The 26091-nt window shown below is 39.7% G+C and overlaps 1 protein-coding gene across 2 annotated transcripts in view; it reads left to right on the forward strand.

The window, feature by feature from the left end:
* Positions 1 to 26091, forward strand: part of ELP1 (elongator acetyltransferase complex subunit 1) — a 65438-nt gene that overhangs the window by 24331 nt on the left and 15016 nt on the right. For both annotated transcript variants that reach the window (XM_082624499.1, XM_082624498.1), the window contains 16 exons: positions 172 to 354; positions 2570 to 2676; positions 3232 to 3335; positions 4535 to 4588; positions 4681 to 4786; positions 5639 to 5754; positions 6124 to 6197; positions 6946 to 7024; positions 7127 to 7206; positions 8777 to 8914; positions 9024 to 9109; positions 9432 to 9580; positions 10154 to 10277; positions 11206 to 11303; positions 12768 to 12969; positions 15066 to 15127. In XM_082624499.1, the coding sequence (XP_082480625.1) occupies positions 172 to 354; positions 2570 to 2676; positions 3232 to 3335; positions 4535 to 4588; positions 4681 to 4786; positions 5639 to 5754; positions 6124 to 6197; positions 6946 to 7024; positions 7127 to 7206; positions 8777 to 8914; positions 9024 to 9109; positions 9432 to 9580; positions 10154 to 10277; positions 11206 to 11303; positions 12768 to 12969; positions 15066 to 15127 (1762 nt within the window). The remainder of the gene's footprint in view (positions 1 to 171; positions 355 to 2569; positions 2677 to 3231; positions 3336 to 4534; positions 4589 to 4680; positions 4787 to 5638; positions 5755 to 6123; positions 6198 to 6945; positions 7025 to 7126; positions 7207 to 8776; positions 8915 to 9023; positions 9110 to 9431; positions 9581 to 10153; positions 10278 to 11205; positions 11304 to 12767; positions 12970 to 15065; positions 15128 to 26091) is intronic.

The raw sequence follows: 26091 nt of genomic DNA on the forward strand, positions 1-26091 counted from the left end.
CCAGGCGAACATTATTTTTGGATTTTCTAGTATTGGGCATTACCTCAGGTTTTGTCCCTCCAAATAATTAGGAGTTGACTGTATATAAAGTGGTTCATTCTTCATTCAGGAAAATCTCGGTGATGTTAAAGTTTTATTCATGTTTTGAAAATTCTTCGATGTTTAAAACAGAATTCAGTTTGAGAACAGTGAAGATGAAGAAGTAAACCCACTGAAGCTCGGCCTTCTCACCTGGGTTCAGGAAGATGTTTTCCTGGCTGTGAGCCACAGTCAATCCAGCCCACAGTCTGTCATTCACCATCTGACTGTGGCCCCTTCTGAGATGGACGACGAGCAGGGACAGCTCAACATTAGGTATTCCAACAATTCGCTGTATTCCATGTGTTAGTAAGCAGATAGAGTTAGGCTTCTTTTATGAGCATGGGACTTTTTTTTTTTTTTTTTTTTTTTTTTTTTTACTTCCAGTGAGCAGGGTTGAGGGGCAGTGGCTTCCTTTTTAGACATACTTAGCAAGAGGGTTAAGTCTAGTTTTTAGTCATGTCAAAATATAGACTAAAATACATCAAGAAGTGGTGAAAAATAGCACAAATGCCAAGAGATGAGGCAAAACATTTTTAAGGTGTGTTAAAATTTTTCATTCACCTTATATTCCAGCAGAGTAATTATTAGCCTATGAGAATTAGCCACTCTAATTACCCTTGTTAGTTAAAATCGATTATGAGATCTATATATATGCACTTCATTTTGATTTAGTGACTTCAAAATACTCCTATACATTTTGTTTGGCACTTGATTGCATTTATTACTAGAAAGCCTCTTCTCTTTTTCTTTGCTAAAATTTCATAGCTCCCTGGCCCTGAGTTTCATTTTGATTCCTGACTGCATCTTTGTCACGTAACAGGTTTCATTAATGAATGTTGTTTTCTGTATCGCAAGCCCTATTGTGCACCAGGTAGCGCTGTGTGGACAGCTCCGAGAAATCCTCAGGTTTCCAGTGTCAAAACTCGGCACCCTCGGCATACATTGATAGTAATCCCCAGATTCACATGTAATTAAAGTTCTGCTGGTTAGCTTTAAATTCTGAAAACCGTTGTTGCAAAATTAGGAACGTTTCTTTATTGTATACATGAAGCATATTCCAAATGTAGTCATTAACTTCTAATCTTTGAATGATACTGCTTCATATTTTTTTAAAAAAAATATTTATTTATTTATGATTTATTTTGGCTGCGCCAGGTCTTAGCTGTGGCACTCAGGATCTTTTTTAGTTGCGTCATGCGGGATCTAGTTCCCCAACCAGGGATCGAACCTGGGCTCCCTGCATTGGGAGCATGGAGTGTTAACCGCTGGCCCACCAGGGAAGTCCCAATAATGCTTCATATTTTTAAAGGTTTTGTGAATATGTCTGGATGCAGAATATGTTCTAGCTGCATGCAGACTTAACAGGGGCTTCCTTTGGAAAACAGAGCAATTTACATTAGAAATGCCTAAACTGTGCATGTTTCTACTACTTCAAATTTGCAACTTTTTATCATTATCTTGTAAAAGGTAAATGCCGTCATCTCATTTGCTATAAAGGAAGTGAGAAGTCATTTAAAATATATTTCTGCTGCTTTGACTTCTGTTTCTCAAAAAAGACTATTTTGTTCATACAAAATGTTAATGTCTTTGACAAATATATAGTCCCCCAATCAGCTTATAGCTTACATTTACTATAGCTTGTGCTTTGTAAAAGGTACTCTTTTAAGTGCTTTTCCTATATTAACTCACTTATTTCTCACAACACCTCTCTGAAGTATGTACTGTTGGCGCCCTCATTTTACAGCTGAGACAGCTGAGGCACAGAGCAGTTTAAGTAACTTGCCTGAGATAATGCAGGTGGAGCCAGGATCCAGTCCCAGCCATTGCACTTCCAGAGTCTATTCCCTTAACTTCACAGATAACTTATCCTCCCCAAATTTGTGGCATTTTGGGGTTTTTTGTAGATTTGTTTAAAACTCTTTGAATAAATGTTAGCATTGGCACCATTTGCTTTTATCGTACCTCTTCCACTTCCTTTAAGACATGTCTACTCTTGGTTCATTGACTCAGGAAAAAATATAATGGCAATAACAGATTCCCCTCTTCCCATTAAGGGAGACCCACAGATTTCTATGAATGAATATAATAGCAATATAGGTATTAAGTGTGCTCACTTTCCTACAGATTCACTGCTTTATTTAATGCAGTAAATTGAAATAAGTTGCAATAAGTTATATAAAGTTGCTGCCAGAATAGGAGTGATGACCTCACAATGTAGACACCTACTTATTGACATTGTGGAAAATAATGTCATGTGACAGGTAATTGCTTTACCTGGGCTTGCGCTTGCAATAGTTTATCTATTAGTGTGTATATACATATGGGTGTGCGTTTATTATGTTTATGTTATATTGAAATAGGCAGTGCAGCACCAAAGGAAAATTGCTTCTTTTTCTGTTCTGCAAAATCAATGAAATGTCACTACTTTTGAGAAAAAGTCTGTTCACACCTCCTTCACTTCCTTTTTTTTATATTTTACTCTTGTCAGTTCATCTGTGACAGTGGATGGGGTCATAATCAGTCTGTGTTGCAACTCCAAGACCAAGTCAGTAGCACTGCAGGTGGCTGGTGGTCAGATACTTAAGTACCTTTGGGGTGAGTATCAAAATGTTAGGAAAGCGGGGGCTTCCCTGGTGGCACAGTGGTTGAGAGTCCGCCTGCCGATGCAGGGGACACGGGTTCGTGCCCCGGTCCGGGAGGATTCCGCATGCCATGGAGCGGCTGGGCCCGTGAGCCATGGCCGCTGAGCCTGCGCGTCCGGAGCCTGTGCTCCACAACAGGAGAGGCCACAGCGGTGAGAGGCCTGCGTACCGCAAAAAAAAAAAAAAAAAAAAGTTAGGAAAGCATGTTTATGACTTACGTAGGTATTTAATTCTTGAGCACATATACTTGTATCTTATCAGTGTTGCGGTGATTATTAGGTCTTTTAACTACCCTGAAAATCCCTTATCTATAGAGTGGAATTAGCAGGTGTGTTCTCCCTGTATTTTCTCTTGTAATGAACTGGAGTACTTTACTGAGTTTCCAAAACACATTTGGAAAGTGATTTAAATTGCATGTTAAGTATTTTAGCAAGTATTGATGCAACAGTTTTTTTTTTTTACAAAGAGCAGATAAGCTCTTGGTAAACCTCATCTGCCAATCCTGCAGAATCACCCTCTCTGGCTGTTGAGCCATGGAAGAACCCTGGTGGATTTCCTGTTCGATTTCCTTATCCGTGCACACAGACCGAACTGGCCATGGTTGGAGGAGAGGTAAGTAAACACAAGGCAGAAAAACTTACCACTTAAGAGCAGTGACCCAGGAACTGACAGCATTAAGTAGAAAGAGTGTGTGCTTTGGAGGTGGACCTGAGTGTCCACTAAATCTCAAGGCAACAATGAGAAGTTACTCACTCTCAACAATGAGAAGTTTCCTGAGCCTCAGCCTCTAAATCTCTGAAATGGGATTAAGAGCTTGCATGTAGTAGTTCGTTGATTCCTTTCCTTGGAAGTATAAATTCAAAAACAGAAAAATGCAATTGGCAGACTTTTATCCCCATTTGTACAAAACATTCAAAGTTAGTTTATAAGTAACTTTTGGGGACAACAGAAATGTAATCTTGGAACTAGTATTCAGTAGGTTATCATTCATCAAATATTAGAATGCCTATAATTGTGGCCAGTGGTAGGATACAGTGGTTACAAAACCAAACAGCTGACTAATTCCTGCCCTTCTGGAATTTTTAATCTATCAATACAGGTATGGCTGTCCCTTCTGATAGGAGAATGAAGTAAATGAGCAGGGTGTAATGGTAGAGAATAGAGAAGTGTTTGAGGCTAGTTAGAGGATGGTAGCTGTGAGGATGGGGAGACCAACTTTTGATGGTCTGGGAAAGCCTCTAGGAGGTGGTGGTGTATGTGCTGAGATGTGAAGAAAAAGAAAGCTCTATCTCTGAGAAAGGGAGAGTGTTCCAGGGAGGAGGAACTATCCATACTGTGAGCTTAGAAGAACTCAGCTTATTCAAGGAACCTAATGGAAGCAATGGCTAGACCTTAGTGATAGGCCATGGGAAAGAGTGTGGCTTTGCTCATTTAACATAGACTGGAAATTGATGATTTTAATCAGGGAGTAGTGTGATGTGCTTCACGGTTTGAAAGGTTATTCTGGCTGCCCACTAGAGAGTAGGTTGAAAGGGAGGAGAGTGGAAGTGGCTGTGAGTGGAGGCAGTGAGGGGCCGAAAGGTGATAACGTTTGAGACATGTGTAGGAGATAGAAACGGCAGGGCTTGCTGATGCACTGGATGGCGTCATAGCACACTCTGCACTGGACCAACCACATCTTAGGCATCTTCAGTCCCCATTACAAGGACCTAGATGTGAAATCATAGGGCATTGGAACCGTGTAATAGAAAAGTTTGGTTTAACTGGTTTGGTTAGAATTGTTTGTAATTTCATATTTTATTTCTTTGCAGGAATGTGTCCTTGGTCTGACTGATAGATGTCGCTTTTTCATCAATGACACTGAGGTATCAAGGCTTGTTCTGACACTGGATCTTTTTCAGTCTTGGCTCCAAGTAATATAGCTAACTCTCCCCTTTGCCTGCCTGACCTTTTGTAGGTTGCTTCAAATATCACATCATTTGCCGTATATGACGAGTTTTTATTGTTGACGACTCATTCCCACACTTGCCAGTGTTTTTGCCTGAGAGATGCATCATTGGAAAGTAAGTTTTCAGTGTATAAAATAGAAAATAGTCCCTGTTCTAATATCATTTGTCCTTTGAAGTCTTGATGACTTAAGATTGTTGGATACTTTGGCTTTTTATCATGGAGTCCTAGACTGGAGAAAACTTTTCAGGTTCATTTACTTAGCCCCTAATCTCAACATGATATCTCAGTTGAATCACTCCACACCAGTTAGCAAAGAGAAGGAGGTCCTTCCTTAAGCAGCACATCCTAAGGTAAACAAACAATTTTCAGGAAATTTTTAAATATAACTAATATTTTACTTTGAATTACCATGTAGGCACCAAACTGGCAATATGCTCAATCTTCTTTGTAATCTACCTTTTCTCACTGTGGCAACCCTCCATTGTATATCTGAAGGACTCCATCTCATGGTTCATAGGAAATCGGCTGCATTTTTTTCTGTGTTTCATGTCCCCCCACCCAGCGTATATGTGTGCGCATGCACACAATTTTCTTATGAAAAAAAAAGCCCACTTATTTTCTTTGCTTCTATTGATAACTTGGAAACAGGGAATCTTTCACTGATACGATCGTAGCTTTATCAGTACACTAGGACAGAGAGAGTGCCCAGTCCTGCCTGCGTTTTCCATATCAGTTGAGAAGTTGTGTATGGGCATGTGCATGGGGGCTCTGTGAGAGAGCACAAAATTCTGGGATAAGGTTGTTTATCAGAGGGGCTAATGGTCTTGAGGCTGAGTGAGAGAGCAGTGTGGCTTAGTTGTTAATTGCTTCCTTCTACTTTGGATAACATGCAGTTGCAGCTGCAGTTAATGGAAAGTGGCTTGTCCTGACACTGATTGTTAAGGCTTAGCCTATGGTGTCTTTAGCATTACAGGCAGGTCTGAGCAGCAGCCATGTGTCTGATGGGGAATCTCTGCGGAAGGTGGAGAGGGGTTCACGCATTGTCACTGTTGTGCCCCAGGACACAAAGCTTATATTACAGGTAAGCTGATTTTTCAGGCTATGTTTCTGATAGTCATTTGACAGTAAATACCAAACAGAATTCTTGTGGATTATATTTTAAGCTGTCTTATCATTTGTGTTAATTTATTATAAGCCTTTCCTTGCTAAGTTCTCTGTTAGCTTTATACAAAGGAGTGTTAATACAGGCTCTGCCCCGTAAGGCTAAGAGGGAAACTTCTCTTAAAAGTCAGAATAAATTTTGAGCACAACTGAATTTTGCCAAAGCTATGCTCATTTTACAGTGTTGTGTTAGTTCTCTAAGAAGAGTTAGGTAAAGTTGTATATCCTGGGTATTTAATTTTTTTCTGTTTAGTTAAAAATGTTATTGATTTGATTTATTTATTTTAAGATGCCAAGGGGAAACTTAGAAGTTGTTCATCATCGAGCCCTGGTTTTAGCTCAAATTCGGAAGTGGTTGGACAAGTAAGTACCATGTATATGGTTAGTTAGCTTATTGTTATGACTTATGTGTGAAGACAGCAAGTATTCCATTAAGATTTTTAAAACTTAAAAGTCTTTAAATCTTTCATTACATATATCTTCAATCAGATTCTCAGAGGCTCTCTTTTTTTCACACTTTGATTCTTATATCGTATGGTGTAATAAACATTCCTAGCAGAAGGAATCATGAGGCTCATTGTACGAAACAGGGCTTCCTAGCCTAAGGGGAACGATATAGGCTTTAGATGGCCTGTGAACCCAGGGAATTTTTGCACCATCCTGTGTCTATGTGTATTTGTCTGGGCAGAAGGCCCAAGGCTTTCAGCAGACTTATAAAAAGGCCTATGACCCAAAAATGCCTGAGCCACTGTTGTGAAGGAAATGATCCATTGTTTGAATCTCTGAATTTGGGGGAAACTTTATATTGGAAAGATGTTTACTAACATTTTGTTAAAAAAGAAAGTAGCTCTAAGTTCCATAATGATTTTCTTGTGTGCATGTGTGTGGATATAGTCCTCAACCGGCCATGATGACTAAATCACACCTTTTAGGAAGGTAAATGAATCTGGTACCTGATTTTTTTCATTCTATGATTTCAGAGTAGAAATCCAGTAGTAGTTGGGCTATAGTCTTAATTTTAACTGGTTTATATCATTATGAAAGTATGCTGAGTCCAGGGAGCTTACTTTTTGTGAAATGCCCTCTCTGTCCACTTTCTGTCTCTTCACAGACTAATGTTTAAAGAAGCATTTGAATGCATGAGAAAACTGAGAATTAATCTTAATCTGATTCATGATCATAACCCTAAGGTAACATTCTAAATCTGATATTTATCATAGCTTACCTTAGGCTTGAACTAAGATGATCTGAACTAAAATGTTTTATCCTTTTTTTATTCTTTTCTTGGGTAGGTGTTTCTTGAAAATGTGGAAACCTTCATAAGACAGATAGATTCTGTAAATCATATTAATCTGTTTTTCACAGAATTGAAGTAAGTATTCTGAATAATTCATGAGTATCATATGCATAATTTTCTCTCTTCTGGTTAAGGAAATCAGACAGATAAATAGAGGAGAAAAATTACTTTTCAATATATTTTTTTAATCTCTAACTCTTAGATGCCACATGTACTGGATTTTCAATCTTTTCCCTTTTTAAAACTAAGACTTTAAAAGATGTCATTTAGAATTATTATTTGACTTTAATTTTAGGTGTACATAAAAAACTTAATTGAAATAAATGGTGTCTTTCTGCAATGACTTTTCTAACTTTCTATTTTTTTATTTTTATTTTTTTCTAACTTTTCTATATGTTTTAAATTTTTCATTAAAAAGTTGAGAAAATTGTCCAGTGAGCATCCTGTACCACCACCTAGATTCTACAGTTCATATTTTCCTGTATTTGCTTTATCACTATTTCCCATCTGTCCATCCACCATTCATTTTTTTTTCCTAATGCACTTTTTAAAAAAATTAATTTATTTTTGGCTGCATTGGGTCTTCGTTGCTGTGTGCGGGCTTTCTCTAGTTGTGGTGAGCGGGGGTTACTCTTCGTTGTGGTGCGCAGGCATCTCATTGCGGTGGCTTCTCTTTTTGCAGAGCACAGGCTCTAGGCATGCAGGCTTCAGTAGTTGAGGCATGTGGGCTCAGTAGTTGTGGCTCACGGGCTAGAGAGCGCAGGCTCAGTAGTTGTGGCGCACGGGCTTAGTTGCTCCGTGGCATGTGGGATCTTCCCAGACCAGGGCTCGAACCTGTGTCCCCTGCATTAACAGGCGGACTCTTAACCACTGTGCCACCAGGGAAGTCCCCACCCTTCATCTTTACTTTAGACAAATTTCGAGGTAATTATAGGCATCAGTCCACTTTACCTGTCAGTACTTCACCTTGCATAACATTAACTAGATCATATTCTTTGTGTATGGGGTCCCCCCGCATGTAAAATTTATATATAATGAAATGCACAGATTATAAGTGTACCATTCACTGAGTTTTGACAAATGTATACTTCCATGTAATCTTGACCCCTATCAAGATAGAGAACATTTCCTTCATCTCAGAAAGTTCCCCCAAATCCCTTCTCGTTTATTCTTTGTCCCCACCCTCTTGGCAACTGCTTTTTTGAGTTTTTCACTGTAGATCAGTTTTGCCTGTTCAAGAACTTTATATAAATGAATCATATAGTATACTATCTTGAGATTCATCCATGTTTTTGCATGTATCGCTAGTTTATTCTTTTTTATTGCTGAGTAGTATGCCATAGTGTAAACATACTGCAGTTTATTTCTTCATTCTCCTGTGGGTGGACACCTGGACTGTACCCAGTTTGGGGCTATATGAATGTAACATCTGTAAACATTAACGTACAAGTCTTCTGTGGACATGTTTCCACTTCTCAGCAAGTTTTTCCATTTTTCACCATATGTGAATATTTTTAGAATTAAACTGTCTTCCAAAAGCCATTTTTTATTTATTATCTCATCAGCACTCCAACATATATGTTAGTAGTTTGATAGCTGGGACATGTGTTCCGTTAGTGACCTTGTAATACACACTTGTTCTCAGGGAAGAAGATGTTACAAAAACCATGTACCCTCCCCCAGTTACCAGCACTGTCCAGCTGTCCAGCGATCCTGATCGGAAAAAAGTAGACCTTATCTGCGATGCTATGAGAGCAGCCATGGAGAACATAAATCCTCACAAGTACGTGTGCTCTCGTTAGTTGGCATCTTTTGAGTAACAGAAGTGTGGAGTTGTTTTTCTTCAGCTTGCTCATCTTTCTTATTCTGGTGTACTTCACTTATTACTTCAGGTACTGCCTATCCATACTCACCTCTCACGTGAAAAAAACAACCCCAGAACTGGAAATTGTGCTGCAGAAGGTACACGAGCTTCAAGGTAGAGACATGTTGACAGAGTGTGTGTATCGGGGCCTCGACTGACATCGGGTCTTCAGTCTTCTGGAGATCACACTGACCAGGACCAGGGTCACATCAGTGATCTAGTGTGTGGCTTTTTGGTCTCCATTTTAAGACCTGGGTCCATTTCTTTGAATGCCGCCCTATAAAGCTTGTACAAAAGAGTCAAAAGAATATATTCATCTGGTGTCCAGTTCTGCCAGGAAAACGTATTACTTTGTCTTTTTGGTTATGTTGCTAGATGTGTGGGTTTTTTTCCCCAAATGGTTTTGTTACTGTTTTGTTTTCTTACACACTGACAGGAAGTGCTGCACCTGTTCCTGATGCTGTGAGTGCTGAAGAGGCCCTGAAGTATTTGCTGCTTCTTGTAGATGTTAATGAATTATATGATCATTCTCTTGGGACCTATAACTTTGATTTGGTCCTCATGGTAGCTGAGAAGTCACAGAAGGTATGTGGAGTTACTACTTAGACATACTTCTCATTTTTGTTTATGCGAACGTGGTAGTATGAAACAGTGCTCCTGACACTGCAGTGTTTGGTCTGATGTTAAGGCTGTGAGGACAGGCCTCGAGGCAGATCTGTGAGTCTCCAGGGCCCATACTTCCAAGCTCATTCTCTATTGCTGTTCTGGGCTTACCAAAGTGTTTTGATTGCTAGGTTGAGCAATCGAAATAAAATTACTGGGTTATTTTTAAGCTTACAGGCATAAGTGTGAACAAATTCTTCTCTTATAAAGGAAATATAACAAATGATTCATATTCCAGTCCAGTTCTACCATGTAGCTTCTTTTTCCAGTGGAAATTGGGAACCTGGAGAATATGGCCATATGTTAAGGCATTTTTACCAAAAGTGGTTTTATGTAGTTTGGTTTTATATATAATTAATATATTAATACACTACATATTTTAAAAATGATGTAGCTTTCATTTCATTGCTATAATTATTATATTTATTTTTATAAGTAATACAATCACAAGCAACAAAATTGTCCTTTACAAAAATTTTTAAAAAAAATTTTTAGGATCCCAAAGAATACCTTCCATTTCTAAATACACTTAAGAAAATGGAAACGAATTATCAGCGGTTCACTATAGACAAATACTTGAAACGGTATGAAAAAGCCATTGGCCACCTCAGCAAATGTGGTAAGTGTGAGGGTTAGTATGTTTATTTCTGCTTCAAATATTCTTTGGAACTAGGGAGGGTATAAATTGCAATCAAATGTTAGTTTAGACAGACTGATTTCAATTTCCACACCTGAAAATGTTAACAATTACGTACCCGCACCTTATTTTTATCATATGTTTTGAAAAGCTGAGGGTAAAGCAAATGTCTTTGAATGAACGGGAGGAGCTCCATAGCTAAGAAGATAGAGTAGATGCTTTTGAGTCAAGAGTGATCATCCTCGAAATTCACTTCAGTGTCTTAAAATCAAAATTGGTTGATAATTCACTCTTCTCGTGGTGTTTGCAGACACCTGAAGGAAACCCAGCTTGTCTGAGTGGCCATGCCTACTGGCAGTGCCCTGACCCAGTTTTGATTGGCAGTGATATGGAGTCGAAGCAGCACGATGTCGGGTGTTGTGCTTCACCCCATCCCTGACCAGTACTGGAGCCTCAGGCTTCAGCAGTTATGACTCTTTCCTAAGGGCTGAGACGGGGACAAGGAAGAGTCACTTGGGGTGCTTGTTAAGCATTCAGCTTCTGGCTTCCTTGGAGGATCTGATTCAGCTGGGCTGGGATGGGACTCAGGTGTGTGTATGGTTAATAAGCTCCCCAGGTGATTCTTACTAAGGAGGCTGAGCAAACACTGGGCTGGATGGTCATTCATCAGGGGTAGTGTAAAATTCCTTTTAAGTAGAACTCTGATTCCAATTGGTGCTTCTCATACCTCAGAATCTGCAGTGGTGCTCATTAAAGCTCACACTCCTGCATTCCCATTCTCCAGATACTCTAATTATGCAGGTCTTAAAAAGGTCCCTTGTTGATTTTATGTAGGGACCATTGGTAGAAATGAAATCCATTATGCTTCCCAAGTCTCAAGCTTCTGTGTGTATGAATCTTATTCCTGTAGGACCGGAGTACTTCCCAGAATGCTTAAACTTAATAAAAGATAAAAACTTGTACAACGAAGCTCTGAAGTTATATCCACCAAACTCGCAGCAGTACAAGGTGTGTAGCATGTGATGTGAGGCTCTCCTGATTTTGCTTTGTGCTTTAGTTGGAAAAGGATGAAGCTCCTGAGTCCCTGACATGTCCTTGGTTTCAAGGTTTGTCTTCAAACTAATTAGCCTCCTGTTGAACTTCTTATCTGGGAGAAAGACCCTGGCCTGTTCCTTTCCTGAAGAACTTGCCCAGGCCAGAAACCTAGGCGTTGTCTCTGGATCCTCCTCGGGAATACCATGGCAGTTTCCATCCTGCCCCTCCTCCAGCCCAGACTCATGATCATCCTGAATAGTGCTGATCTTTCCCATATATTTCTGCATAAAGTTTGGTTCGTTTGTTTGAAATCTGTTTAGCTTTTCTCATATGCAGATACTTTGCTTATCAGCTACATGTATTATAATTCTTACAACAACCTGGTAGGTGTAGTGCACAATTTTCAAATGAGGAACCACCTTGCCTCAGGACCTGGGACGTGAGGTGGCCGACCTGGGATATGGAGCCCGTGCCATCACCACCACCATTTTCAGTTTGTCCACAAATTGCACACGTCTTTCTGTGATCTGGCCCCTGCCTGCTTCTTTAGCGTCAGCTGCCTCTGCCAGCCCTCTACCTCCCCTTCCTTTAGCCCTCCTGTCCTTCTAAACTCTCGGGTCTCCTCTGCCAGAAAGCCGTTCCTGACTGAGGTACCTAACACTGAGCTCCCAGAGCACCTTGTTCTAACCTTGGGGATGGTATTTATCAATCTGCTATTTACTGATTTGGCCCACCAGGTTGTGGGTTTCCTTAAGGGCAGGGACCCCGTGTTATGTCCCTCTGTTTCCCTGCCTAATACTGAGCCTGGGGAGTAGAGAATTTGGCCAAAGCCTGCCTCTTTGCTCTCATTTGCCTTACCTGTTCGTCTCCTGTGCTCTCCGTGCTTCAGTCATACCAGCCTTCTTCTTATTCTTTCCTGTGCGTTCCATACCCATTCCTGCCCGACGGCCATGGTGCTTTCTGTGCTCTTGGCATGGAATACTGTCCCGTAACTCTTCACATGGCTTCTTCTCCTCACAGCCCTCTGAAATAGCACTCCCATCGCTCTGTCCCTTTACCACTACCTGCCATTATGCTGTCGACCACAGTGTGTTTATAAGTCTGTACTCTTTCACCACAAGAGCAGGAACTTGGGAGTGTTCCTTGTTACTGTTTATTTTTTGTTTGTTTGTTTTTGCTTTGTTTGGCTTTATTTTTTGCTTTGCTGTTACTCCCGCTGCCCTGAATAGTACTCAGTAATTATTTGTTGGATGAATACATGGCACATGCTCAGTAAGGTTTTGAATGGAAGAAAGATTGAATTCACTGGTCATCCACAGGGTTTTTCTAAGTCATTCCAGGGAGTTTCAAGTATAATGACCGAGGCAGCCTACCTTGGAGATTTAAAAGAACAGTTATCACCTCTCCTCACCAACCCTTTGTCTCTTCCTGTCCCAGGACATCAGCATTGCTTACGGGGAACACCTGCTGCAGGAGCACCTCTGTGAGCCAGCAGGGCTCGTGTTTGCCCGCTGTGGTGCCCACGAGAAAGCTCTCAGCGCCTTTCTGGCTTGTGGCAGTTGGCAGCAAGCTCTCTGTGTGGCAGCCCAGCTTCACTTGACCAAAGACCAGCTGGCTGGGCTGGGCAGAACTCTGGCAGGTAAACACGCCATTAGGTTCTCCCAGATAACTTCTCTAATGGCTTTGTGTCTCTGTGGTTTTGGTTGGCAGTTTTGCAGACATGTGTCAGGCGGCAGCAACCTTGGTGCACTGTCGTGTGCATGGGTAAAGGTTAATTTGGAGTGGCTTATTAGGTAGAGTAAAAGTTGAACTGCTACGAGAGTTCCCCAAATACAATGGCACAATAAAGAAAGCAGTTTACTTGTCTCTCTCATGGCACTGACAAGTCCTCCCATGGTGCGGATCTGCCATCTCTTAGGCAGAGAGTCAAAGGTGGATTTTCTCCACATCTGTATTCCAGTCCTCGGGAAGGGGAAAAGCTGGAATCGTGAGAGAACACTCAAAGTTGGAAATGACCTAGCTAACACTTTTCTCTACCTCATTCACCAAACTCACATTTTACAGGTACACCTAGTACAGTGTAGCTGGGTAGCAATGTGCCCTGCAAGAATATAAAGATGAATTTCGGGGTGGGACCGTTCAAATATAGACAATAGATCATTGGAAACCATAATAGCAATTTTCAGAAATGAAGCCAAATGTATAAGCAGTGTGAAAGCAAAGGCAGTTTAGCTGTATCAGGATCTAGGGATTGCCTGAACCGGAGGTGAGGTTATTCCAGTCTGATTTCTTAGAGTGGAGTGGCATTCCCAGAGTGCCTGGGAGAAGAGACGGGTGGGGCTCTGGCCCTGTCAGCTGTGCTTGAAGTGAGTGGCTGGTATATTTCCCCCTTACCTTTTCAAGAGTCTTGTAAATATTGTTATGATCTCCCCATAAAAAGCACTCCTGAAAAAAAAAATCCAAGCTATATCCTGTTCAATGTACGTACATATTCTCTTTAGTAATTTCACATTTTTTTTTCCTTTGGGATTATAAAAATGTGTGAGATTATCACTTTTCTGTTTCTGGCATTTTCTGGTTATTAGATCTGTGGACTCTTCTATAAGCCCTTTGAGTTTCCAAGCTAAACTCTTTTTACAAGTACCGAGAAGTCCTTATTTGAGTCTTATTAACTCTTTATTCTGGCTCCGTTGATACTTCTGCTCTAGAAACTTGTTATTTGTAGTTTAAATTTTCTAGTTCTTTTCTTGGTGTCTCTTATCTTCTCTTACATTCTTTTCAATTCTTAGCTTGCTGTTTGTCATGCCTTATAATGGAGTGCACCTAGTTCTCCCAGATGCTTAGCAGAAGAAGGTGGAGAAGACAGTGCTCAAAGATTTTTGAGAAATCTTACAAGGTGGAGTCACTTCATGTGTACATTTAACTTAGGCAGTTTACACAAGTCACCAAAAGAAAGAAAAGATAGCTATTTAAACAGTGGAGGTGACTCTTCCTGGTTTTGTCAGTGATAATATGCCCTGGAGTTAGCATGAAATGGGAGACGTGACTCTGCCAGCCCCTTAGTTACCTCTGGGTTCTGTGTGCCTCTTATAGTGTAATTATCTCAACTGGGCTGAGTATGAGTCTCAGATCTGAAGATACTGCAAGACCCCTGTCATAAGCCAGCTATCCCCATCTAGTGCTCAACCAAAGAAACAGCAGCCTCTTCCTATCAGAGGAAAAAAATGGATTAGTGAGAGATGCTAGGTCAGTTTCCCATATGTGTGCCTTTGTAAGCATTTTTCTGACTGAGTTTGACTCTATGTGATTTTCACATCCCATGCTAAATTTTGATGGTAACTTCCATTTAAGATAGGACCCCATGGTATTCCTGCCTGTCTCTCTCATAGAAATTCACAAAGTATATAGTTTGATACACAATAAAGACACATTAATGAAGCATTTCAGCAAAAGAACGCTTAACTCTATCTTACCCAGTGCTTCACAAACGTACTTGACCTGAGAATGGTTTCTTGGTTCTGCCTTTTATGATCCTTTGAGCAGTCTTGGGGGAACACGTTTGAAAATGCTATTTTAAAGCAGTTCACTTTGAATGTATACTCTGTAGAGCTCAGTCTTCAATTTGTAGGAGACCATTTTGATTTAAATAGTACCACCAAAAACCGTTTCAACTTGAGTTTTGGGAATACCGTTCCTCGTAAGCCAACTGTGCTCAGATGCTTATTGTCTTTGCAGGAAAGCTAGCTGAGCAGAGGAAGCACTGCGACGCAGCCACAGTTTTGGAACAGTACGCCCAGGTAAACTCAGTGCCTCCCGTCCACACCCTCTGCCCCACCCCCAATCAACAAGCAAGGGCTTCCCAGTCGTACCTTAGTGATCATGAAAATTAAAGGAACTGTGGGTATTTAGGAAATCCAGAGATAGTATTTCCCCTGAGGGTCTCCCATGTTGCTGACTTGATTTGGAAATCTAAGTTCAGTATATCTCTAAGTAATTACACTTACTGTGAGGTAGAATACCAAAGAACTCTATTATAATATGCACTAGTGGCTTGACCTTGGTAGAAAGTATAAATTAAATCTGAAGGGGATTATACCTTGTATATTAACTTGCCAAAGTAGAAACAATGAGAAAAGACTGTTCTCAACCAAACTGATGTAGCGTTGCACTCTTTTTTGGCTTTCACTCCCGTTCTTTCTGTTGGAAATGTCTCTTTTACCTCGGACAGCTTGATGGGTTCCAATTTTTCACCAGATTATAAAGATAAGTACCTATAACAGCTTTTGATAGAATTATAGGATTTATTATGAAAATAATAAAGCCTATGTGCTGTCACAGACTTAACCCGACACAGGTACACAATTAATACCAGGGATTCCTGCCTTCTAGGGTTTTGGCCTTTGACGAGAAAGTGTTTGTTACAGGTGTCACTAGTGGGCACATCTACATAACAAAATTGTGCTTTTAAAATACTTCATTGTCTTTCATGTAATAAGAGTGAGTGAAAGAAGGTAACTGTGATATCATTAGATCCTGGAAAGAAAATATGTTGGGTGATTGAGCTGAAAACATGAAGATATATCCCACCTAAGATGGTTAATTAAATGGATAAGATGCCTGCTTTTGATTTCTAACATTTCTGTTTGACTTTCTTAGAATTTCCAACTCTCTGCTTACATGACCCATCTGTTCTTGCACGTTGTTTTTTCCATTAGAGGTGTTATCATATTTATTGTACTGATTTTAAGTTCCCAGCCTCACAATCTCAACATCCCTGCCATATCAGTCGTGTTCTGATGCTTGCTCTGACTGTTCAAACTGTTTTTTACTCCCTTTTGTATGCCTTGTAATTTTCTGTCAAAAGCCTAATGTGTGTGATATACTGGGTAAAAGCAAATCTGATAAATAGGTCTTTAATGATATGGTGATGAGGCTGGGGGGTTGGGTAGGAGAAGCGTTCTGTAGTCCTGTGATTAGCTGTCAGTCTTTAAGTGAGCATGTACCTCATCTGTGAACTTCACCAGTGCTTCTCAGTTTTTTTCCACTCCTTAGGTAGGACAGGAAGGTTAGAGGGGGCTGGAGTTGGGTATTTCCCTGCCTCCACATTGGTCAGGCCCTGGTAAAACCCACTTCGATTAGGCTCTGCCCAAATCATTTGAGTGCAGGTCGTGTTAAAAAGATCAGTATTTTCAAATGTCTGCTTTTCCCTTCCCCCTGCTAGAAGTATGTAGTCACCGTGAGAAGTTCTGGTAGGGCTCCTGGAGGTAAAAACTCACAAAAGTGTAGGAATCTCCTTAAGTATGGACCCCTATAGAGTTTTTAACTCTTGGCCTTGTCTACAGTGAGTGAGATTAGCTGGAGAAATTCAGTCTTTCACCCTAAGTGTGATGTTTGCTAGCTTTTTGGGGAGTTAATAGTTGTGAGAAACTGGGAGGGCTGTTGTTGGAGTTGGCAAACTATAGCCTGTGGGCCAAATCTCGTTGGCCACCTGTTTTGTAAATAAAGTTTTATTGGAACATAGCCCCACCATTTGTTTATCCATTGTCTGTGGCTGCTTTTGCACTTAAAACCACAGAGTTGAAGAGTTGTGACACAGTCTGGATGAAAGTCCCAGAAAGCCTACAATATTAACTCTCTAGCCTTTTACAGAAAAAATGTGCCAATCCTAGCCCACTTGTGTTGAGGAAATTCCCTTTTATTTCTGGTTCTGAGAGTTTTTATCATGAACGGGTATTGAAGTTTGCTGATTGCCTCTTAAACTAAGATGTTTTCTGTTTTGTTTTTAGACCAGTGATAGGGTGAATTGTATTGACGTTTTTTCTTTTTTTTAATTGAAGGATAATTGTTTATTTACAATGTTGTGTTAATTTCTGCTATACAGCAAAGTGACTCAGCTGTACATATATATACATTCGTTTTTTTTTTTTTTTTTTTTTTTTTTTCGGTATGCGGGCCTCTCACTGTTGTGGCCTCTCCCGTTGCGGAGCACAGGCTCCGGATGCGCAGGCCCAGCGGCCATGGCTCACGGGCCCAGCCGCTCCGCGGTATATGGGATCCTCCCAGACCGGGGCACGAACCCGTATCCCCTGCATCGGCAGGCGGACTCTCAACCACTGCGCCACCAGGGAGGCCCTATACATTCGTTTTTATATATTATTTTCCATTATGGTTTATCATAGGATATTGAATATATACTTCTCTGTGCTATACAGTAGGACCTTGTTGTTTATCCATTCCATATATGGTAGCTTACATCTGCTCACCCCAACCTCCCACTCCACCCCTCCCCGACCCTCTTCCCCCTTGGAAACAAGTCTGTTCTCTATGAGTGTGAGTCTGTTTCTCTCTTGTACATACGTATGTTCATTTGTGTCATATTTTAGACTCCACATATAAGTGACACCATGTGGTATTTGTCTTTCTCTTTCTGACTTTCTTCACTTAGTATGATAATCTCTTGTTGCTGCAAATACCATTGTTCTTTTATATGGCTGAGTAGCATTCCATTGTATATATGTACCACATCTTCTTTAACCATTCATCAGTTGATGGACATTAAGACTGTTTCCATGTCCTGGCTATTGTGAATAGTGCTGCTATGAACATAGGGGTACATGTTTCTTTTTGGATTACAGTTTTGTCTGGATATATGCCCAGAAGTGGGATTGCTGGCTCATATGGTAATTCTATTTTTAGTTTTCTGAGGAACCTCCATACTGTTTTCCATAGCAATGGCACCAACTTACATTCCCACCAGTGGTGTAGGAGGGTTCCCTTTCCTCCACATCCTCTCCAACATTTGTTATTTTATAGTTTTGATGGTGGCCATTCTGACCTGTGTGAGGTGGTACCTGATTGGAGTTTTTATTTGTATTTCTCCAATAATTGGCACTATTTAGCATCTTTCCATGTGCCTCTTGGCCACCTGTATGTGTTACTTGGAGAAATGTGTATTTTGGTCTTATACCCATTTTTCGATTTGGTTGGTTGTTTGTTGAGTTGTATGAACTGTTTGTATATTTTGGAATTTACACCCTTGTCCATAGCATCGTTTAGAAATATTTTCTGCCATTCCGTAGGTTGTCTTTTCGTTTTGTGTATGGTTTCCTTTGCTGTGCAAAAGCTTGTAAGTTTGACAAGGTCCCATTTGTTTATTTTTGTTTTTATTTCCATTGCCTTGGAAGACTGACCTAAGAAAACATTGGTATGATTTATGTCAGAGAATGTTGTGCCTGTGATCTCTTCTAGGAGTTTTATGGTGTCATGTCTTATGTTTTAGTGTTTAAGCCATTTTGAGGTTATTTTGTGTAGGGTGTGTTTCAACTTCATCAATATACATGTGGCTGTTCAACTTTTCTAACAGCACCTGCTAAAGAGACTGTCTTTTTCACATGATATATTTTTGACTTTTTTATCGAAGATTAATTGACAGTAGTTGTGTGTATTTATTTCTGGGCTATCTATTCTGCTCCATTGATCCATTTGTCTGTTTGTTTTTATTTCAAACCATTCTGGTTTGATTTCTGTAGCTCTCTAGTATGTCTGAAGTCTGGGAAGGTTATGCCTCCTGCTTTGTTCTTTTTCCTCAGGATTGCTCTGGCAATTCTGGGTCTTTTGTGGTTCCATATAAATTTTATGATTATTTGTTCTAGTTCTGTGAAAGATTTCGTGGGTCATTTGATAGGGATTGCATTAAATCTGTAGATTGCTTTCAGTAGTATGGCCATTTTAACAATATTAATTCTTTCAACCAAGAGCATGGGATTTCTTTCCATATCTTTGAGTCATCTTCAATTATCTTTCTTAATGTTTTATAGTTCTTAGCATATAAGTCTTTCACCTCCTTGGTCAGGTTTATTCCGAAGTATTTTATTTTGGGGGCTGTGATTTTGAAAAGTATTGATTTTTTTACATTCCCTTTCTGATATTTCATTGTTAGTGTAAAGAAATGCAGCTGATTTCTGTATGTTAATCTTGTATCCTGCTACCTTGCTGAATTCGTTGATCAGTTCTAGTAGTTTTTGTGGGGTGTATTTAGGGTTTTCTATATATAGGATCATGTTATCTGCATATAATGACAATTTTACCTCTTCCCTTCCAATTTGGATACCTTTTGCTTCTTTTTGTCTGATTTCTGTGGTTAGGCCTTTCAATACTATGGTGAATAGAAGTGGTGTGAGTGGGCATCCTTGTCTAGTTCCAGATTTTAGCAGGAAGCCTTTCAGCTTTTCACCATTGAGTATTATATTGCCTGTGGGTTTGTCATAAATAGCTTTTATTATGTTGAGATATGTTCCCTCTATACCCACTTTGGAAAGGCGTTTTAACATGAATGGATGTTGAATTTTGTCAAATGCTTTTCTGCATCTATTGAGATGGTCATGTGGTTTTTGTCTTGCCTTTTGTTGATGTGGTGTATCACACTGATTGACTTGCATATGTTGAACCATCCATGGGAACTTGGGATGAATCTCACTTGGTCGTGGTGTATGATCTTTTTTATGTGTTGTTGGATTCAGTTTGCTAACACTTTGTTGCGAATTTCTGCCTCTGTATTCATCAAAGATATTGGCCTGAAATTTTCTTTTTTGGTGGTGTCTTTGTCCAGTTTTGGTATCAGGATGATGGCAGCTTCATAGAATGTCTTTGAGAGTGTTCCCCACTCTTCAGTTTTTTGGAGGAGCTTGAGAAGGATCGGTATAAGTTCTTCTTTTTATGTTTGGTAGAATTCACCTGTGAAGCTATCTGGTCCTGGACTTTTGTTTGTAGGGAGTTTTTTAAATTACAGACTGTATTTTACCTCTAGTGATTGGTTTTTCAAATTATCTGTTTCTTCTTGATTCAATTTTGGTGGGTTCTATGTTTCTAGAAACTTGTCCATTTCTTCTAGGTTGTCAGTTTGTTGGCATATAATTGTTCATAGTATTCCCTTATGGTTTTTTGTATTTGTGCAGTATAAGTTGTCGTGTCTCCTTTTTTATTTCTTATTTTGTTTATTTGGGTTCTCTCTCTCTTCCTCTTGGTGAGTCTCGCCAGAGGCTTGTCAATCTTGTTTACCCTTTAAAAGAACAAGCTCTTTGTTTTATTGATTTTTTTTCTGTTGTTTTTTTTTGCTGTACGCGGGCCTCTCACCACTGTGGCCCCTCCCGTTGCGGAGCACAGGCTCCAGACGCACAGGCCCAGCGGCCACGGCCCACGGGCCCAGCCGCTCTGCGGCATGCAGGATCCTCCCAGACCGGGGCACGAACCCGTGTCCCCTGCATCGGCAGGTGGACTCCCAACCACTTGTGCCACCGGGGAAGCCCTGTTGTTTTTTAAATCTTTATTTTATTTCCTCCCTGATTTTTATTAATTCCTTCCTTCTACTGACTTCATGTAATTCATGAATTACTTCATGAATTACTTTTTGTAATTCTTTTATTTGTTCTTTTTGTAATTCTTTTAAGTTGTTGGTTAGATTGTTTATTTGAGATTTTTCTTGTTTTTTGAGTAAGGCCTGTATCACTATGAACTTCCCTCTAAGAACTGGTTTTGCTGCATCCCATAGACTTTGTATGGTTGTGTTTTCATTGTCATTTGTTTCAAGGTATTTTTTAATTTCCTCTTTGATTTCATCATTGACCTGTTGGTTTTTTAGTAGCATGTTGTCTAGTCTTCATGTAATCATTTTTTTCCTCATTTATTTTTCTGTGGTTGATTTCTAGTTTCATGCCATTGTGGTCAGAAAAGATCCTTGAGATAACGTCTATCCTCTGAAATTTGTTGAGGCTTGTTTTGTGCCCTAGTATGTTGTCAATCCTAGAGAATGTTTCATGTGCACTTGAAAAGAATGTGTATTATGGGCTTTTTTGGATGTAATGCCCTGAAAATATCAATTAAGTCTAACTGTTCTATTGTATCATTTAGGATCTCTGTTGCCTTATTTATTTTCTGTCTAGAAGATCTGTCCATTGATGTGAGTGGGGTGTTAAAGTCTCCTACTATTATTGTATTCCTGTCAGTTTCTCCCTTTATGTCTGTTAATATTTGTTTTGTGTATTTGGGTGCTCCTATATTAGGTGAATACATGTTGACGAGTGTAAAATCCTCTTCTTGTGTTGATTCTTTTATTATATAGTGTCCATCTTTATCCATCTATATGGACTTTGTTTTAAAGTCTATTTTGTCTGATATGAGTGTTGTGACTCCCACTTTTCTTGTCATTTCCGTTTGCATGAAATATCTTTTTCCATCCCCTCACTTTCAATTTCTGTGTGTTCTTTGCCCTGAAGTGGGTCTCTTGTAGGCAGGTATTGTAGGCTCATTTTTTTAACTCAGTGTGCCACTCTGTGTCTTTTGATTTGAGCATTTAGTCCATTGACATTTAAGGTAATTATTGATAGATATGTATTAATTGCCTTTTTAACCTTGTTTTCCTGTTGATTTTGTATTTTTTCTTTGTCCCTTTTTCTTTTTATCTTTTGTGGTTCGATGATTTTCTTTGTGTTATACTTATGTTCTTTTTGGTTTTTTGAATCTATTGTATGTCTTTGATTTGTGGTTACCCTGTTTTTCCACTATGTTAACCCCATCCTGTATCTGCTTGCCTTAGACTGCTAGTCATATAGGCTCAAACACATTCTAGGAAATGAAAAAAAAATCTACATTTTCTTACTCTCCTCCCCCACATTTTATGATTTTGATGTCTTCTTTTACATAGTCATGTTCATCCTTTTGCTGTTTATTGTGGTTATCATCACTTTCACAGAAATTTTTAATTTTTTTTTTTTAATCTCTGTACTGGCTTATTTAGGTGATTTGCTTTCCAATTGTGATTTTCTCTTTCTTATATATTCTTTTCTATTTAGAGAAGACCTTTCAATATTTCCTTTAGGATAGGTTTAGTATCGCTGTATTCTTTTAGTTACTGCTTGTCTGAGAAATTCTTTGTCTTTCCTTCTATTCTAAGTGATAATCTGCTGGGTAGAGTATCATAGGTTGCAGACTTTTCCCTTTCAGGACTTTGAATATATCTTGCCCCTCCCTTCTGGCCTTGCAATGTTTCTGTAGAGAAATCAGCTGATAGCCCTATGGGGGTCCCCTTGTAATTACCTCTTTGTTTTTCTCTTGCTGCTTTTAGAATCATCTCTTTATCTTTAACTTTTGCTATTTGTATTATAATATGTCTTGGTGTAGGTCTATTGGGGCTTACCTTGTTTGGGACTCTGTTTCCTATACCTGGATATGTTTCCTTCTTTATGTTTGGGAAGTTTTCAGCCATAATTTCTTTAAATACATTTTCGATCCCCATTGGCATGCTTTATATTATCCCATAGGTCTCTTACATTGCTTTCATTCTTTTTTTTTTTTTAATTTGCCTTTCTGTCTGTTGTCCTGATTGGATGATTTCCATTATTCTATTGATATCTTCCAGGTCACTTATTTGTTCTTGTGCATTATTTATTCTGCTGTTCATTGCTTTTCGTTCAGTTGTCATCTCCACAAATGAGTTTTCTAATTTTTCTTGGTTACACTTTATAGTTTCTAGTTCCTTTTTTTTTACAGTACTCTGCATTTCTGTCAATAGCCTTCCTTAATTCTTTCAGTATTTTCATTATCTCCTTTTTGAAATTGGTGTCTATTTGACTGAAGAGGTCTGTTTATTTGTTCTTTCAGGGGAATTCTCTTGGTCTTTTAACTGTGAGTGGTTCCTCTGCTTCTTCATTTTACTTATATTTCTCTTATTCTGTGAGTTTAGGAGAAACAGTTAGCTACTCTTGTCTTGGAGGGCGATTTATATGTGAGTCCGTCCCTGTGTATCTTATGTGGGTTTAATATTTTTGGTGCGAGGGCTGTTTTTATTTTTTATTTATTTGTTTATTTATTTGGCTGCATCAGATCTTAGTTGTGGCATGTGGGATCTTTGTTGCGGCATGTGGGATCTTTCATTGCGGCGCATGGGCTTCTCTCTAGTTGTGGCATGCAGGCTACAGAGCATACAGGCTTAGTTGTCCCGTGGCATGTGGGATCTTAGTTCCCCAACCAGGGATTGAACCTACATCCCCTGCATTGGAAGCAGATTCTTAACCACTGGACGACCAGGAAAGTCCCACGAGGGCTGTTTTTTTTACAGATACCTGTAGCTTCTTTCCTCAGCATGTGCTGGCCATCATCCCCTTGATAGGGGGTGTGCAGATATGGGAGCTAGTGCCTGGTCTTGGGTTCTCGGTGGCACTGGCAGATCATGCGCACTCCTGGAGCATGCGAAGGGAGTAGAGGCAGCTCACAACCAATCCTGGAGTCCAGAAGGGTGGTGGTGACAGCTGGTGATTACTCCTAAAGCCCAGAGGGCAGCCACTGCTCGTGACCGCTCCTGGAACTCGTGTAGGCGTTGTTCTGCTGCCTGAGAGCTCCTGCAGGGAAAAAGGCTGTAGTGGCAGGTCTTGCCCCTCCCCTCACGCACTGCCCACACAATGGCACATGGCCTCTAAAGCAGCCTAGGTTTCCTCCCACGTACACTCTCAGGTGCGGGTGCACCAGACTCTAGCCCCTTCAGGCTGTTTGAGTGTAGGCCACTCCAGTTGTCTACCTGGGTCTGATCTCCGAAGCCCGAGTTTACACACCCAGCCCCTGCCCATACCAGAGGACATGCGTCTTAGGCTGGGGAGTGCACGGCGGTGGCACTGTCTGTCTCTCCATTCTAGCTGCTGCAAGCCAGTTGCTGCATTCTCCTCTCAGGCTCCAAAGCTCCCCGTCTGTCCCAGCTAATCTCCCCACTGGTGAGGGGACTTCCCGGGGTACAGGAACCTTTCCTCTTTCACAGATCCCTCCCAAGGGCCCAGGTCCTGTCCTGCTTCCTTTCTCTCTTTTTTTTTCTTTTGTCCTACCCAGTTACATGGAGATTTTCTTGCTCTTTCAGAGGTCTGAGGTCCTCTGCCAGCGTTTGGTAGATACTCTGTGAGAATTGTTCCACATGTATGTGTATTTCTGATATATTTGTGGGAGGGGGTGAGCTTCATGTCCTACTACTTCACCATCTTGATCACTCCTCTGCACTGACTTTTGAATGTTAAACCAATCTTGCATCCCTGAGTTAAACCCAACTTGGTCATAATGTATGACCTATATTGGTGGATTCGAAAGTTTACTTGAGGCTTTTGTGCTTGTTCACAAGGAATATTGGTTTATAGTTTCTTTGTTATGTCCAGAATATGTAAAGAACTCTTACAACTCAAGAACAAAAGGACAAACAACTCATTTTGTTTGAAATGGCCAAAAAACTTGAATAGATATTTCTCCAAAGAAGATATACAGATGGCCATTAACCACACGAAGAGATGTTCAACATCGTTGTTCATTAAGGAAATGTAAATCAAAACCACAGTGGGCTATCACTTCATACCCACTAGAATTGTTTTAATCAAAAGAATGAAAAATAAGTGTTGTCAAAGATGTGGAGAAATAGGAACTCTTGTATATTGCTAGTGGGTAGGTAAAATGGTGCAGCTGCTGTGGAAAAGAGTTTGGTGGTTCCTCAAAAAGTTAAGCATAGCATTACCATAAGATTCAGCAGTTCCACCCCTAAATATACACTCAAGAGAAATGGAAACATATGTCCACAAAGAAACTTGTATACAAATGTTTATATTTTTAGAGCATTATAATAGCCAAAAGGTGGAAACAACCCAAATGTCCATCAATGACAGATGAACAGATGAATAAATTGTGATATGTGCATACATGCACAGACACACACACATACACACACACACACACAGGAATATTATTCAGTCATAAAAAAATAAAAAATTGATGTATGCTACAACTTAGATGAAACTTGAAAACATTATGCTGAGTGAAGTAAGTCACATAAAAGGACAAATATTGTATGATTCTACTTACATGAAGTAACTAGAGTAGTCAAATCCATCCGGACAGAAAGTATAATGATGGTTGCTAGAGGCTGGGGGTAGGGGAACATGGGGATTTACTGTTTAATGGATATAGAATTTCAGTTTTGCAAGATAAAAAAAGTTTTGGAGACTGATGGTGGTGATGGTTTCACAACAGTGTGAATTTGCTTATGCCACTGAACTGTACAGTAAATGGTTAAAAGGGTAAATTTTATATTAAATTTTACTACAATCAAAAAAAATAAATTAAGGGGAAAGAAAGGAACAAATAACTGGTAGATGGTACAACTTGGATAAATCTTAAAAACATATGCTAAGTGAAATAAGTCAGACACAAAAAGTCACCTACTGTGTGGCTCCTTTTTTACAATATATCCAGATTAGGCAAATCCAGAGAGACAGAAAGCAGGTTAGACGTTACCAGGGGGTGAGAGGAGTGGGAAATAAGGAGGGATTGGTTAATGGATATGGAGTGTTTTTATGTGATGATAAAAAAATTTTGAAAGTAGGGAGAGCTTGTGGTTACCAACATTGTGGTATAGTAAACACCATCGAGTTACACATTTTAAAATCATTCAGTGTATGTTATGTGAACTTAATCTCAATAAAACACACACACTCACACATTGCCAGTCAAGCAAAACACATCCTACCGTGTTTCTCTGGGACATATGGTATAGGCCTGCAAGGATCCTTTGGGGTCTCGGAAGAAAATGTTTAATTAATCTTTTTAATTAAAAATAACCTATTTAAAGTAGTATATATGTAATATAGATTGTTTAAAGTGCTGAAAGCAAATACAAGAAAATAAAAACATCTCATTCCTACCACTCAGAGATTGCTATTATTAGCACCTCCTGTTTTCTTTC

Source organism: Mesoplodon mirus, assembly GCF_964341445.2.
Source record: "Mesoplodon mirus genome assembly, chromosome: 1".
Classification (NCBI taxonomy): Eukaryota; Metazoa; Chordata; class Mammalia; order Artiodactyla; family Ziphiidae; genus Mesoplodon; species Mesoplodon mirus.